This window comes from Mchenga conophoros, linkage group LG9 (assembly GCF_057382185.1).
Source record: "Mchenga conophoros isolate Kocher_MC1m ecotype Shallow Benthic linkage group LG9, M_conophoros_male_GT1.1, whole genome shotgun sequence".
NCBI classification, from domain to species: domain Eukaryota; kingdom Metazoa; phylum Chordata; class Actinopteri; order Cichliformes; family Cichlidae; genus Mchenga; species Mchenga conophoros.
The window spans coordinates 34,117,018-34,132,865 of NC_140534.1; the positions used below are offsets into that span (position 1 = coordinate 34,117,018).

The following is a 15,848-nucleotide window of genomic DNA, read 5'->3' on the forward strand; positions in this document are numbered from 1 at the left end:
TTATTTAATATACTTTATATCAAAGAGGCAGTGCTACACCCTAAACATAATTACAAATTAAGTTGTCCAATGAAGTGTCCAGAAAATGTCTTTAAATATCTCATAACTGAGGATTTTTACAGCTTATAGTGACATGAAGCGGAGGAGAGGCTGTAGCTGTGGCTGGTGAGCTGGTTATAACCTTTTTATAAGAGCACAGCATACATTAAATATAGTTTTTTTTTTCACAAATACAATCCACGTTGCATTAATCGGACCAATATTTTGGGAGTGGAAGAAGAAGCAGTAATAATAGTTTATTTGCTTTGTATCCAACGCAGATCAAACAGTTCTGCTGCACAGATAAAGGAGCGGGTTTCATCAAAGTTCTTTTTCTTTGTACCGAGGAACTGAGAGTGCTTTAGTGCTGCCTCTTATCAGCACACACACACACACACAAAGACACACTCTCTCAGTTATCTCCCCGTGGACCAGCGTTTAGGTGGTGGAAGCCTCTTTTGTGTCTTTGGCTAAACATTGGACAGATGTCACATTCACAGCCTCCCGGAGAGCTCATAACTCAAACCAAACACACCCACAGCAGACGGAGGGAGGCAGAAACACACACTCACACGGGCACTCAGACAAAATCAACCTGCATTCTGAAAACTGTTCTCAATACTGTACTTGAGTTATTGATCAGTGCAGCTTTTAACATAATGTTTTAACCATTTATATCAGAAAGAGAGTGCACTGAGAGCTTTATGGCATGTGCAACATTCAGTCACTCTCTCACACACACACACACACACACACACACACATGCACACACAGGTGAAGATGGAGGTGTATCACCAATTGCCAACAAACACACACAGATGCAGAGTTGGAAATGCATCGGCAGAAATTAATGCTAAACTAATTTAATGGAACACACAGAGTTGTGCGGCAGAGACGTGGCTACCACCAGCAGTGAACGCTAGGCTAATGGAATGATGAATATCAGCTATATGACGCAGTGTATTCCAGGAAATTCAACCCCCCCGGCAGCTATTTCCTCAGACTTGGGTCAAGCCATATTTCTCGCTAACTGCTCCGATGACAGCAGAGTCTCTCTAAGAGGAAGCTGGGTCAATGATGATTAAAGCCATACACCTCCACCTTTTGAATTTGCTTTTGTGTTTTCTGGTCACATTATGGGGCAAATAAGAGGCTCGAGCTGTTTTCAAGGTTTAATGAGAAAACAGCTTCTCGCCACAGCTGGATTTTCTTATTGGGGACTGCAGGCACGTGAGGCTGAAGTAGATCTGAGTTTCTCATTGGGCAGAATAACATCCAGGTATTTTTTTAACACTTACTGGATTTCCTCCTCTCCTGCTACCTTCTCCAGCTCTTCTGCAGATGATACCGAGTGACCTCAGAGACATATTCTCTCCAGTGTGCCCTGCATCTTCCTCGAGCTTCCACCAATCTGTTAATGCTTCAAAAACCTCACCTAGAAAGCATCCAGGAGGCCTATCCCCTCCTCAAGTTAGTGCGTTCCATCATTAAAGGGGGAACAGCTCCCTTCATAGATAACCCAGTTCTTTTACCTGAATCAGCCGTCCACTAACTTTTTTTGTCTAGTAACTACACACAGTTCATGAAGCTTAGGTGGGATTCCCCATGAGGTCCAAGTACACAGCAAAATCTCCAGTGTTAAATTAACACTAGAGAGTGTCTATATGGGCCCACACCTCTGAGTGTTAAATACAACACTGTTGAGTGTTAAATTAACACTTTTGACAGTGTTATATGTTTAAAAGTAACCTAGTCAGTTTTGAAGATTAACAATGGCTAACACTGAGCAGTGCTGATTTTCTAACACTGGAAAATAACTCAAAATGTTAGAAAATCTCCAGTGTTAATTTAACACTGGAGATTTTGCTGTGTACCAACACGTATTCCTATTAATGTGTGTTAACGACAAACAAAAGGACTTTTTTGGATAATTCACTGAAATCCCCCAAATCATATTCTTATAGCAAACAGTAAGAGCTCTCACTAATGTCGACTTAGACGTCAGATTAGATTTGATCTGAGGAGACTATACACCTGAGATGTGACATTTTGTTCCTGTCCAAAAGCAAAAAAAGACCAAACGTCCCTGTTATGGCCCTGGCCATGGCTGTATCCCAATTCAGGGTCTGCAGCCTTAAAGGCCGCATTTCAAGGCCGATTACGTCACAGCGGCGCGCCGAAGGCTGTCCCAATTCAAAGGCTGCTCGAAATGCGGCCCTGAAATGCGTCCTTCATTTCCCTGAATTTTAAGACTGTGGCAGTGTAGACTTCGTGGCCCAACATATCCCACAATTCATAGCGCAGCGGTGGGTGTGGATAAATTTGCAGAAAAAAACGGCGGATGAGGGGCGGCCGAAGAGTAAACTTTAAGTACTGAATATTATGTCACTTATTTATGTGCAAATGTTTAATAACGAAGAACATTAAACATTACTGTTGGCCACATGTCGGCAAAGTTATGTGACATTAGTGACGTTTGTACTAACTTAGTTTTAAAGCCTTTACTTTAAAATATACGCCGTTCAATAGCTGAGCTTAATCTCACAGAGAATGATCAAAGCTCATGTAGAAACAAACAAATGAACAAAAGATTTTCTCCTTCATTTCTGTCAAACAAAGCTGTATGACACGTTTCCAGTGGTTAGTATCATGGTTGCTAGGCAACCTGGGCAGCGCGACGGAGGCTAGACCGTCCCATTTCACAAGTCTCGCACTTCCAGCCTTAGCGGTCTTTGAGTACGCGGCCCTTGAGGATCGTTGAGGCTGCGTACTTTAAGGCTGCAGACCCTGAATTGGGATACAACCCATAATGTGCTTTGGTGGCTGTTTCTTGTTCTGTGTCTTTAAGTCTCTGCAGGTCCCTGATTGGATAAGCTGACGGCTGCTGATTGGTCCCCTATTCATGCGGTTGCTTTCAAAATTCCTCACTAGCAGTTGTCCTGGGGCAGCAGCAGACCTGACCCTGGCCTCCAAACGCTGTGATATTTGTGATTCTCGTGACCTATTGAGCTTGTATATAGTGTGTAAATTAGCCTTCACTTGTAAATAGCACCTTGTAAACAGTCACTGAAGCCGAAGGGGTGAGCTGCCCTGTTGTTTTCTGTATTGTTTCCTCCTGTTTATTCAGTTAGGGAGTTAGGCATAACATTTGTCTTTTGTTTGTTCTTTTCATCACGTAGGGTTTAGGTAGCACCTCCTTGACTGATTAAGCTGGTTTTGTTTGTTATTTTGGCCTTTGTTCACCCCGGAGTCACGCTTCAGTTTAGACAATAAACCACTGTTCACGAAGAAATTGGTTTTCCCTCTGTGTAGGCTTTTGGGGACCAAGGCGGGGTCAATCCTTTTCAACTCTTATGTTATGTTCCTGTACCCCTAGACTGGGGCGTAACATCATAGTAACTGAAGATGGTGAAGAAGAAAAGGTCAGAGTCTTATCTTGCAAGTTGTCTCCTCTGCTCACGAGCTTTGGTTGGCGACCAAAACAATGAGATCACCACCACAATCAGCCAAGATTTCCTTCCATCCCGATGAGTCTCTGTTCACCCTTAGAGAGGAGGTGAGGAGCTCTGAGCTCTGAGCAGATTGCCGTTCCTTCGTGTTCCAAAGCAGTCTGTTAAACCTGAACCGATCAGGACGCCTCCTGGACGGCTCCCTGTGGAGTCCACCTGGGATGCAATCCAGAACACTCTCTGGGTATTTTAAATCCCATCTGGCCTGGGAACGAGCTGAAGGACACGGAGGACATCTGGGCTTTAAAAGAAGCAGCTGAAGATGGATGGATCATCCAGACTAAAAACACTTGAAGAACTCTGACCCATGCATAAATAATATGCAGTTTTTTGTCTGTCTGAAAGATGTTTCATCCCTTTCTCAGAAATAAGACAGCAATTATGCTGAAAATAAGGTTAAACTTAGAGGGAAAAAGGATTTGACTGCACTTAGAGCTGCAATGATGGCATTTACCAAATCCCTAAAGACTTCTCCATCGTGCTTATCTTAAAAGATATTACATTGAATGTACAGTGGCAGTGTGCAGGCTCAAGATGGAACTTATGAAAGGAGTTAAAACTCTACTTGAGTGCATACAAACGGGATATTTCCTCTTTGAGGATTCTGGACGTTACTTCAAAAACTTGTTTTTTATATTCTGTTTTTTTTCCATGAAAATGTTGGCTTAAATCTTCCTGTGACTGTGAACACACTCATTACTGCCTGAAATGTGAAAATGATTAACTGACAGGTGAAAACGAGCATCCAGATCCAAGCGGGACTGGTTGGATGCGGTTCTGCTGAATCCTCAGAGCAGCAGAAGCAGGAGAATCAGGCTGCCTCAGATCACTTCCTCCCAGCACAAACCCACTTCCTCCCAATGACCTCATGGGTCACATGCTACATGCCATCGAGCTCCAGTGACAAGAATAAGCTAATTAGCATCTGTAACGAGGCAGCCCGTTGGGTCGGCTGTCATTCTGCATCTTAGCTGTCTGCTGCTGTCGGTCGGGGCTTTGCAGGCATGTCAGATGGACTGCACTCACATATTTTACCACATTTTCTTCTTAAAACATTTACAGTCATAGCTTGGAGACTTTTTTGTGATGGTTTTCAGCACTAATTAAAGGCAATACGTCTGAACCCAGTCATGATTGGCTTCCCTCTCTAAAGAATGACTGAAATCTGTCCAATCGACGAGTTTCTGCTCAGCGGGATTACCTCGTTTGAATTCCAGTTTATCCGTCATTCATGTATTTCATTTCAGCTCCGAACAGAAAGAGATTTATCTGCAGAACATCACTCTGACTGTGAGCCAGAGGAAATGAAAAACTGTGGACAACTACCAGGCCTAATTCACAACATTCATTATTCTATAACAGCACTGAGACACAGCTCGGAGCCGACTCTAGACTTGGATTTGATGTGACACAACATCAGCATTAAGAGCAGAAGGAGTTTCTTTAAGTAGACATTGACCATGGCAAGATAAACACGATACATCTAATTTGTTTTTAGAAGTTTTATACTTGAGTTTAAGATTTTACTGATCTTGTTTCACTAGCTGGGACCACATCCTCAGAAACGATGAGCGAAGAGGGTTGAGGAAGTATGAACTGGTGCTGCGGTTTGGGGAAGGCCTCGAAGGGGACTGGCGATGGCTCCCGGGCAGGGCAGATCCCCATGTACTAACGAGAAATGAATGAAAGAAGGGAGGAGAAGAGAAGAGGAGAAGAGAGGGAAAAAGGGGGGTAAGGGTGGGGCATGGAAATGAGAACAACGGGTATTGGAGAAGGGGGCATTTATAGTCTGAGGTCGGAAGGGGCGTGAAGGAGGAGTGGTCCCGGTCCTGAAATTGTAGAGATTTCTCACAAGTCCAATTCCATTGCTTCCTAACATGGCTAGTTACTTAGTTAAATGAGCTGATGCAAAGCAAAATTGGGGGTTTTCAAGGTTGCTTTTCATCAAATACTATCCCTCTTCTTACTCCTGGCACAGACGGTTTACAACTCGACTGCGATTTACTCTAAGTTGGAGACCATAAAGTAAAAATCAAAAAATTTCCAGCAACAAAAACCAAGAAAAAAAAATCTTATGAAAATAGCACGCAGAATAGCATTAACGCATCAGGATAATCCATCTTTCCACTTCAATGGGGGATCCCAAGGTGTCCCACGGCCAGATCGGCCATATATAACTTCTCCATTTGGTTCGTAGTCCATCCCAGAGTCTTCTACATTTCAGCCATACCTGCAAAACATCTGAAGGGAGGCAACCAGGAGGCATGCTAACCAGATCTCACTCTGAGTTCACTCCGAATGTCGAGCTCCTCATTCTACCTCTAAGTCCACGCATCTCATGGAGGAAGCTCATTTCAGCCGTTTGTATTTGTGACCTTACTGGTACAATGCCCACATTACTGCTTACACCTCAGCAATCAGGTCTACCTCAACACTAACAGATAAGATCCCAAGATCTTTCATTTCCCTTGCTTAGGGCAAGAACTCCACCCATCCCAGAGGGAACACTTCATAGTTATACTTGTAGTTTATAGTTTGGAGGTGCTGCCTTTCATCCCAGCTGTTTCACACCCGGATGAAACACGAGACGAGTTATATCACAAACAGTTTAACTTAAAAATCACTTAAAATGACACACAAACTTATTAAGATGCCAAAAATAATATCCCAGCGCCCGCAGTTGGTCCGTTTCTTTTTATAAAAAAAGGCGAATGTGGACTTGGCATTAATTAGCACAAGGTGTACTTTATCCACGGACTCATACAAGTTGTACTGTGTGCAGTATCGCATTAATACAAACAGAGGGCTGATAAACTTTAATGCAATAGTTTCAGCTTGCAAAAACTTTTCTGAACATGCACTTAGACTATGATTGCAAACAATAATTCTATCAAACATGCCTGCAAATCTGATACCTGGAACTAATGGAGAAGAAGAGTCGGACAGTGCTCTGTGGGTTTAAGCACTTAACATCAGCCGATAAATCCAATAAACCTTCGTGTATACCCTCATCATCCTCAGCGTAACTCCCCCCCCCCCCCCCCCCCCCCCCTTCATGTAATCAGATATTTCATATGTTTGTATGCTTGTAACCTTGCCCCCGAGGCCAGCAGCGTTCCCAGCCTAACCCGACCAGATGCTGTGAAGAGTGAGGTCGGCACGGCATCTCCGGAGCAGAGCCGAGGGTGTGACGCAGGGAGAGAGCAGCGTGAAAGAGCCTCCAGCTCTGCTTATAAGACACAGCTTTTTCTGTGTCTCACACTTTTTATTACAGTTTTACACATTTTGCTCATTACTTGAAAGTGTAACATCAGAGCCAATCAGAACCAAGCCCGAAAACAAAATGGCCCCTCAGCCTGACAATTTCCTTCTACCCCAATACTGCGCAGCCCTGACAAATGCTCTGCGCTTGTCTGATGAAGTGCCTGTGACTCTGTTGCAGCTGGTTGTAGGAGTCACAATGTGTATGTCAGACTGGGTTAGCTCAGTGACCTTTGCCCTCAGGCTCAGCGAATCAGCATCATGCGCGAGCGGAGCAGCTTCAGCACAGAAAGCAGACAACACAGCGATCAACATTGCTACCGTGACCGCTCGCTCCCTCCTCCAGCTCTCTCTCTGATAACTCGCCCGTTGACTCGTTTTGTGCCCACAGAAAAGCTTCCAATCTCAAAACCAGCACAGAAAACATCACAGAAAGTGCGTGTTCATGTAGAAAGGTAAATATGGACTCCCAGGCTGTGGTAAAGAGAGGAATAAATGACTGGTGACACGTTTATTTGAACAGACTAAAGTGCAATCACAGAACATTCAGCTCCAACGTTAAAACAAGGTGACAGGTGATGTGAATATGGCTCATCGTCTCTGCTCGCGCTGCTGGTGCTAAAAAAACGGAGGAATATTCAATATGTGAAGAGCTAGTGCTGCTGCTAGCCAATCAGATCACACTATGCAAATATCCTGAGCATGCAAGGTCATCATTGCTCAAAATAAGAAGAAGGTGGTCATTGCGAGGAGTCACCATGTTGCCTAGGGGTGCAACGATACTCGTATCGATATTGAACTGTTCGATGCAGTGCTTTCGGTTCGGTACGCATATGTATCGAACAATACAACATTTTTTAATTTATTTTATCAACTTTCCTTCTGACGATGCTGTCTGTGTTGAGCGCTCAGTGAATCTGCTCTCGACAGTGCAGCCTAGGCGGAGTAGTCGAACGCAGATTCACTGAGCGCAGGGCAAGCTAGCGAGACAGAAGCTAAGCTCTCCTTGCAACATGGCAAATTGAACCTCCCCCACCCTCATTCAGATCTGGCGTTTGGAACTATTTTGGTTTTCATGTGACGAATGACCCTGAAGGTAAGCGCGTCATGGACTAAAGTAAAACAGTATGTTGGATGTGCCACGCAATGCTCAGTTACATTGGTGGCAACTAGTGCGTTAGCGCAGTTAGCTCGTTAACGTGTTGGCCGTCCAGCCCCACGCACGGATGATCCGCGGTAGCTCGTTAACGGAGATTTGCCGTGTTGTGGCTTTAACGTCATTTCAGATTAACGCTGACAGCACTAGTAGGAACACAACGAATATGACTGCACATTTACTCGACATCATCCTAGTGCAAAGACAAGTGGAAGCAGACAAAAACAACAAGCACGCATGCTACAAACTTTACCCGAGTCATTTAGACAGCCGTTAGCACAGGATTCTCCTTATGGGGACCTGATATGTTTAATATGCTGCTGAGAATATAGCCCAGAAGAAGCGTATAGTAGAGCTTTTATTTTGGAAAGAGACATTTCTCTGTAATAAACTCTCTTTTCCAAAGATGAGTGATTTCTCGATCAGATAGATTTATTTTTTTTATTACTTGGTTGTTTCAGCAACATTAAATTTAAAAACTGTACTTTTGAGTTAAAATATACATTTATAATTTTAATAAATGACAAATTAAAAAGGCATGAACATTTTTTTTGTATCGAAAAAATATCGAACCGTGACACCAAAGTATCGAACTGAACCGAACCGTGAATTCTGTGTATCTTTGCACCCCTAATGTTGCCTTATGAGATGTTTAAGTGGTCGATTTGTTGATCGTACTAACAAAGGTACTCCTCTCAAACATGAAACGCTGCCCTTACTCAGGAGTCTCGGTGTCAGGAAGGTGGGTCTCTTTTATAACCTGGTTCTATCACCATAGCAACTACTGCTGAACACATAACCTGGGCTACAGCACCTCATGGGTTCAGAGTTTCAGTTATCAGTGCCACATTTCACTGACTGCTGTAAGATGTATTCCATTAGCAGATAATATATATACACTTACACCCTGCTGAGCTGAGCATGAGTGAATGAATGAATGAATCCATGCAGCGCAAACTCAATCCACTGCGTAGCTGTGCAAAGTGACAAGAATCAGGTGCAAAACACAAACACGGCAGTTTGCTTCCTGTCACCTGATGGACAAACCAGGTGATGAATGCCAGCAGCACCTCTACCTAACATGGGCTTCAACCCTTTTTTCCCCTTTTATTTAAACGAACACCAAAGGACACCTTGCGTAGGGACAACAACAGGCCAGTTCGGGATGAGAATGCTTTGTTAGCTTGACAAACAGGATAAGGGAAACTTCCCTACCCTCCTAACTCCTCAGATGCAGCAAGCTGCACGGATTCACTGTGTTTTTATAATATTATGTTGGAGTTTTAAGCTCTGTTCAACTTCACCTTCTGCACCCGGGTCACCTCCTTCCCGTGCTTGTTTTCACTCATTTATGTTTTCTATCCTCTTTTCTTCCTTTCATTTCTTTTTTGATGATCCACCTCATCATCCTTACCTCTCACTGTCCCCTCTTCTCCTGCTCCTCCTCATCTTTCTTTCTCCCCACGTGTCTTTTTTTCTTTTACCTCCTTACTTTTCTCCTTTTGCTTCATTCTACTTCCTCTCTCTTGTTTCTCTCTGTGGATCTAAAAGATGTTTCTTTGCCTGGTTCTACTGAACACATCTCTCTGCCTCTCTCTCCTCACCTTATGTTTGTTTATCTCTTATTTCTTCTTTATTCCTTCTCTTCACATGCTTTCTCTCTCTCCCTCTGTTATCTTCTCTGCTTTGCCTTGCCCTCGTTCGTCTTCCTATCCCTCTGTTTTCTCTTCTCCTCCCCCTCCCGTCTCATCTAATAGCCTTCTGTCCATCTCCTCCCTCGTTTATCTTCTGCCCTCTGTATCTTCTCCTCTTTCTTTCCCTCCACCCATCCTCCTTTCTGCTTCACTTCTCCTGCACCATCTCATCTTCCTCCCCTCCTCCTCCTCATCGGGTTCATGCCATAGTATGTTTCTGTTTACTTCCTGTTTCACTTGCCTCCTAGTCCTGTTTGCATCAGTTTCAAATAACGTGGTCAGTTAGCTTCAGGCTAACCGTCTCCCCAGAGGAACAGCTACTTGGAGTTGGGTGATGGTCTATTTCTCTCTGACACACACACACACACACACACACACACACACACACACACACACACACACACACACACAGTACTGTCATAGCTGTGTCACTCAGTGTCCTGCTCTCAGCGTGGTCAGACGCTTCTCCTTTCTGACATGTCACACAACAGTCCAGCACACGACACCAGCAGCAAGATCCAAACACACGATGAGACACGCTCATACCATCTCATCACGCTGAGGCAGGATCGAAGAGCAGCAACATGAAAAATGAAGCCAATGAGGAAGTGACAAAAACTGCACTTATAGGCTCTAATGTTAAAATGTCTCAGCAGAAATAATCATGTTTACGGCCTGATATGTGAAAAAAAATCCCTGCTTTAGCCTGCAGCGCTATTTTCCTCCAACACATTAACTGTGCAGGGGTTTTATTCACTCATGCATTCAGATTTCTCTAAGGTGTAAAGTTAGTGGGTGCTACGACTCACAGGAGTCACAGGTGGATGGTGACAGCCTGTGCGTTACAGCCTGCCTGCAATATCTGTGCTTCTGTTTGAGTGAGTGAATTTTTCTTCATTAGCATTAATTAGCAGATCAGCAGATGTGCTGTGCACACGTATGAATGCAGCTTCCTGATCAGTACCAGCTAATGCAGCTTGCTTGCATTAGCTGGTAGCTTCACAGTCCAGCCTCTTGTCTAAATATGGTCACTTCTGAGTCCCAAGGAGTCTCGACTAAGGACACATTGACACTTGGAGGTATCACACACAACTTCAGTAATTATTAGCAACTAATGAAAGGTTTGGAAATTACAAACATGAGATTTCACTTTAGACTTTAGGTCATTTTATTTTAAACAAGAAAAAGGCCAAAAATGGAGCCAGAAAGTTCAGCAGGAGCTACAGCTGACATGACAACATTGCTCTAATGAGATTATCCAACAACCTTTCCCATATTGGAAGAGAAACAGTAAAACAAGCAGATATTGTGTATGAGTGAAATGAGACCTAAAATATAACTGTTGGTAATGGAGAGATTGGTTGTTTCTTTCCATTTCCTTTGCAAACTGGTGATTGTCTTTCTGTGGTGTCCAGAAAAGCCTACTCCACATGCAGTAGCTAACATGTTTCTATCAGCCTCCATCCATCTTCAGTCAAAAAGCAGAATTTCTCACTGAGGTCTCAAAGTGCAAGAGGAAGAAATAAGTCAAAGATTCAACTTTAAAATATGAGAATGCGGTCTGGAGCCAAATGACAGAAAATAGGAGGTAATTTCAGATGCATTCATAGCGGGATGATGAAGTTACTATAAACCAACATGCACGGGTTCTGCAAAAGCATAAATGTTTCTAAAGATGGAGTGTCTACTGCCACCAAGCACGTTTTTACTTTAGCTAAGGACAGTTTAGTGAGAAAATCTTTGCATTTTGTCTCCTTCCACTGAAATTTAACCCCACCAGCAGATCATTTCTGCCTCCGTCTGAGAAAAATATTTGCAGAACTAAAGACTCAGCCTGCTGTTTATTTGGACTCTCAGGTGAGACGGGAACAAAATGAAGCCCAATCTCATTCCCTCTTTGTTGTTTACATCCTCAAACAGCTCGAAACAGTCAGCCAAAGTATGAAAAATCATCAGACAGATTCGAATGTGAAGAACATTCAATAAAGTGATAACTAAAGGTTGTGAGGGACAAACTGCTATGCTGCATGATTGACAGGAAAGTAAAGAGAGATTGATGTTTTCAGCTCTTCGTCGTGGTGAAGCCAAAGCTTTTCACACATGCATTTTTAGCCCCAAGCTCAGCTGAACCTCAGGATGCAGAAAGCTGGAAACTGCAGCCGAAGGTCATATACTGGGGGTGATGGATGATTTTGCACATGGTTAAAGTGGGACTTTTAATGTGACAAGCAAACAAAGGCATACATGTACAAATAATAATATTAATAATAATAAACATATGGGAAACAAGGAATATAGATAAATGTCATAAAGCCTGATCCGTCGCCACCTCACCAAAACCTAGCCCATGATTGTGATGCTGCTCTGATGATGCTTACATCACATCATTAACCCGCTCACAGCAGCGTACGCTGTGTCCCTTCAGTTCAAGCACCCACACCACTGGAAAAAAATTATATAAACAAGAGACCATCTTGCAACTGCATACACCAACAATGAAGCCCATCAACCCAGCAAGCAAAAATGCTACTGACTTCTAAAAAGTGCCAATCAGCACTTATTGAAATGACCCTAATGACCTAGTGCGCCAACTGTAATAACTGTAAATCCTGAGCCAAACCAACTTGTGCTCCAACTTTAACCAAACACCTGGAACAAAACACAAACTACAGTTTTGGGATAAATCCACTTAACACTACCCCCTGACACCAGATTGCTACCACCCTCACATGAGGATACCCCCGTGAGCTATAATGTTTATGCCCCAATCATGCAGGCCCAGAGACTTCAACTTCCAGTCGCTACAGGAAAAAAATCTTGATTTCTTGGCAAATGATTGCTTGAGGTTGACGGCAGTCACCAGATGAATTCCCCACAAAGAGGGTGTTGCCCCCAAAACCTCTTTGGGAGTGTTTCGGGTGTTAGGGACCTGAAAATGAGCCAAGTGCTAGTGAAATTTGAAAAAGTATGATGCAAGCTGGAATAGAGGCCTTTCAAAGTAAAAGTTTAGAGCTAAGGCACAAGTTTCACTTTGAAACCAAACGGCCTCAGTTTCCAGTTTGTGTTTTTTTCTCAGAAACCAGCAGCTGCAAGGTAGGAGAAAAATATTGTCCCCGAGTCTGTGTGACTGGGACCTTACTACGCTAGCAACTGGATAAAGGTAAGACCAATTTATCATTATTAGGAAGTGAAGTCTTTCCCACACGTGGGACTAATAAAGGTTATCTTATCTTATCATGTCCTGCCACCAAACACACACAGCTTGTTACTGAATTTTGGGCAATAATCCAACAGTTCTTACCTAATGTGTGAAAATAAGTGTTAAGGACCTGACCATCCAGATATTCTGTAAATCTGACTTTCTCATTAGCCATCGCAGAGCTGTGTTTGCTCTGCTGGTAAACAACAGAGTCGTCTGATATTAAACCAATGAGGGAGTCCTCATTTGTGTGCTGTTGTCTCCGCATGTCAACTTTCTGAGTAAATTACAGTGTCAGTGTCACTGTTTCATTGCTGACATTTATTGCTCCAATCCAGCTTTGCTGTGAGTCAGTGGTCGGTCACCATATGCATGTATGCAGCCTATATTTTCTGGATGTTTTCAGAGATGATTATGCTTTCATACAACAATATTATATTTATCCATCTTCATATCAGAAAACATTTCACAGCATTTATTTTCATACTGCTCTTCTTCATATGGGTTGTGAAAAAATTACAACCCAACACATGTTACATCATCTCCACAGCACACCCCCCCACTCCATGGAGCTTCTTCCCAAGGCTCTGCCTGAAGTAACGCATCGCTCCTCAGAACATCTTGAAACTGTGCTACATTTATCTGCTATGACTGGCAAACCAACAAGGGGAACATCTCTGTAACCCCCAAGTGGTTACAGAGGGAAACCAAACAACTGTCTGTTAAAACTCTCTTTTAAACTTCAGGCGTTACCAGGCTCAGGGTGAGTGGCCCTGACTGGTTCAGTGGTTTGTAATCACACTCAGTGTAACCATGAACTTCAGAATCAAATCACACCCAGGCAAATCCACGTCTCCCACCTTCACAGCGGAACAAGAGAAACTGTTGACTCACCCTGCGTCGCTGCTGTTCCCACAGATTAAGGCATCCTTGGCTCCCTCCACCTTGTAGAAGTTGTCTAAAATAAAAAAAATAAAAATTAAAAAAAAGGAAGAAGGTGAGATTTAAATCTGAAACTAGCTTTTGGAGAATCCTCTTCTTCCTCACCCCCTTTCCCCCCCTACTGAGCCACACAGGTGTTTTCAGTCATCATGTTGATCAGGCTTCTCCTCAGGACTACGTGGGCGTTCGCTGACATGTCCCTCTTCCTCCTGTGTGCACTGCACAGGAACTCCTCTTCATCGTTCTTACCTGATAGACTGCACTAGCTGAGATGTAATGAGGATGAATAATACAGTGAAAGATGACACTGTACTTAAGGCTTGCGAGACCTTTACAGCAAGAGACAAACCTTTGCAGAAAGAATATTAAACTTTTTTGTGAAGCTAGTTTCAGCCACGTGTTCACAGAGGAAAAACAAACGCCAGACTGTATAAAAACTGGGTTTGTAATTGTGCTAAAGTACGAGATATTTTTAAGAATGTGTTGTGTCGTCTCCTGTTGGAGGGAAATGGTGATGTTGAAGCTGCTAAATGGAATTCAGGGACCATTTATTTTGTAATTTAGACCAGTCTTATTCCTAATGTGGCATGTCAGAATATTTTTGGTGCTTGTCATCAGTCGAGGTTGATTTCCCCGAACCCTAAAGTGGATCTGCTCTGCTGTTCTTAATTTCCTGCCATACACTGTACTGTTAAAATGATGGATGCTCATAGTAAATATGTGAAACTGTTACATAATGACGTCAGAATACACAGAAATAAGCCCTATGAGCCAAAACTTCATGCTTCTCTAAATGCTCAGTTTCAGCATGAAGCGACTTCCAGGTTGGAAAAATGAAGCCAACAAGGAAGTGCCAAAAAACTGCAATTTCTCTAACGTCCACTTGAAACGCCAGCAGTGACTCAATGCCCACAGACTGCCATGTTAATGTTACAGCAGAAATAAACAGGTTACAATCTGATACAAAAATGGCTTTGTCACCTATGCATAGTTTCTCATTTCATGACGACTCTTACCTCCGTGAATTTTATTATAACGCCACCTGAATACTAGTATTAGGGGCGTAGTCACTCTTCCTGACAGAGGTCATCTATGTTTAGCATGTCCTTTATGTTTCCATGTTTTCTTTGTTTCATTTATGTCTGCTCATTTCCGTTTTTCCTGTTTTGCTTTTGATTTGATTGAATTTTCTCTTTCTTCTTGTTTTGAGTTTTATTGTTTTGATCATCTTCACCTGTGTTTTGTTCCCCGCCGGTCTCCACCCCTCTGTCCTCCAAGTATATGAATGTCTTCTCCTTTGTTTTGTTTGAGTCTGTTGTTCACCATCATGTTTGTCCTGGTTTCTAACCTGTTCCCTGTTTGTTTCCATGGACCTCAGTTTAGTTCTTTCTTCCTTCTGTTCGGACACACTTTATCCTGCCTATTCTCTGCACAGGTTTGTTTTTTTATATCTGTTCAATAGAACTTCTTACTGGATCATGGATTTGGATTCCTATCTCACTACATTAGACATATTATAGTAATTTTAATGTTTGTCTGGAACAGCTCTCTCTTGCAAATGAGACATTGGGTTTCAGTGGGACTACTTGTAAAAATAAAGATTAAATTCCACTTGAAAATAGATGAAATATGTTAATTTAAAATCATAACATTCCAAAAATCAACATGTGGCGACACGACATCTACATCGGTCTCTTATATTCCACCTCTGTGTCATGTTTATTTATTTATTTAATTATTTTTGATACTGCACAACATTAGTTAATCATTTTGAAATCACTTTTGTCAGGTAACCATGAGAACTGAGGTCACAAAAACCAATGAGCTGCATGATTAATCTGCACACATTTATCCACATCTGTGCTACAATAAGCTAGCTCCTCATAAAAACTTGAAATGTTCAAACTTCATCAGGATTCAGGTGAGCGCCGTCAACTCGTCCTGACTGTTTTGTGTCGGTGGAAGTTTGTGCTCACCTCTGTCTGTCTGTGCTACAGCACGATCAATAAACTCATCAAACTCAGATTGTGAGGTGGTAAAACCATAAC

General features: G+C 42.7%; 1 protein-coding gene across 1 annotated transcript in view; it reads right to left on the reverse strand.

The window, feature by feature from the left end:
• LOC146567746 (sodium channel protein type 3 subunit alpha-like) overlaps nt 1-15,848 on the reverse strand; it is a 263,377-nt gene that overhangs the window by 147,637 nt on the left and 99,892 nt on the right. Inside the window, exon 9 of the mRNA XM_085287781.1 lies at nt 13,753-13,816. Within this exon, the coding sequence (XP_085143907.1) occupies nt 13,753-13,816 (64 nt within the window). The remainder of the gene's footprint in view (nt 1-13,752; nt 13,817-15,848) is intronic.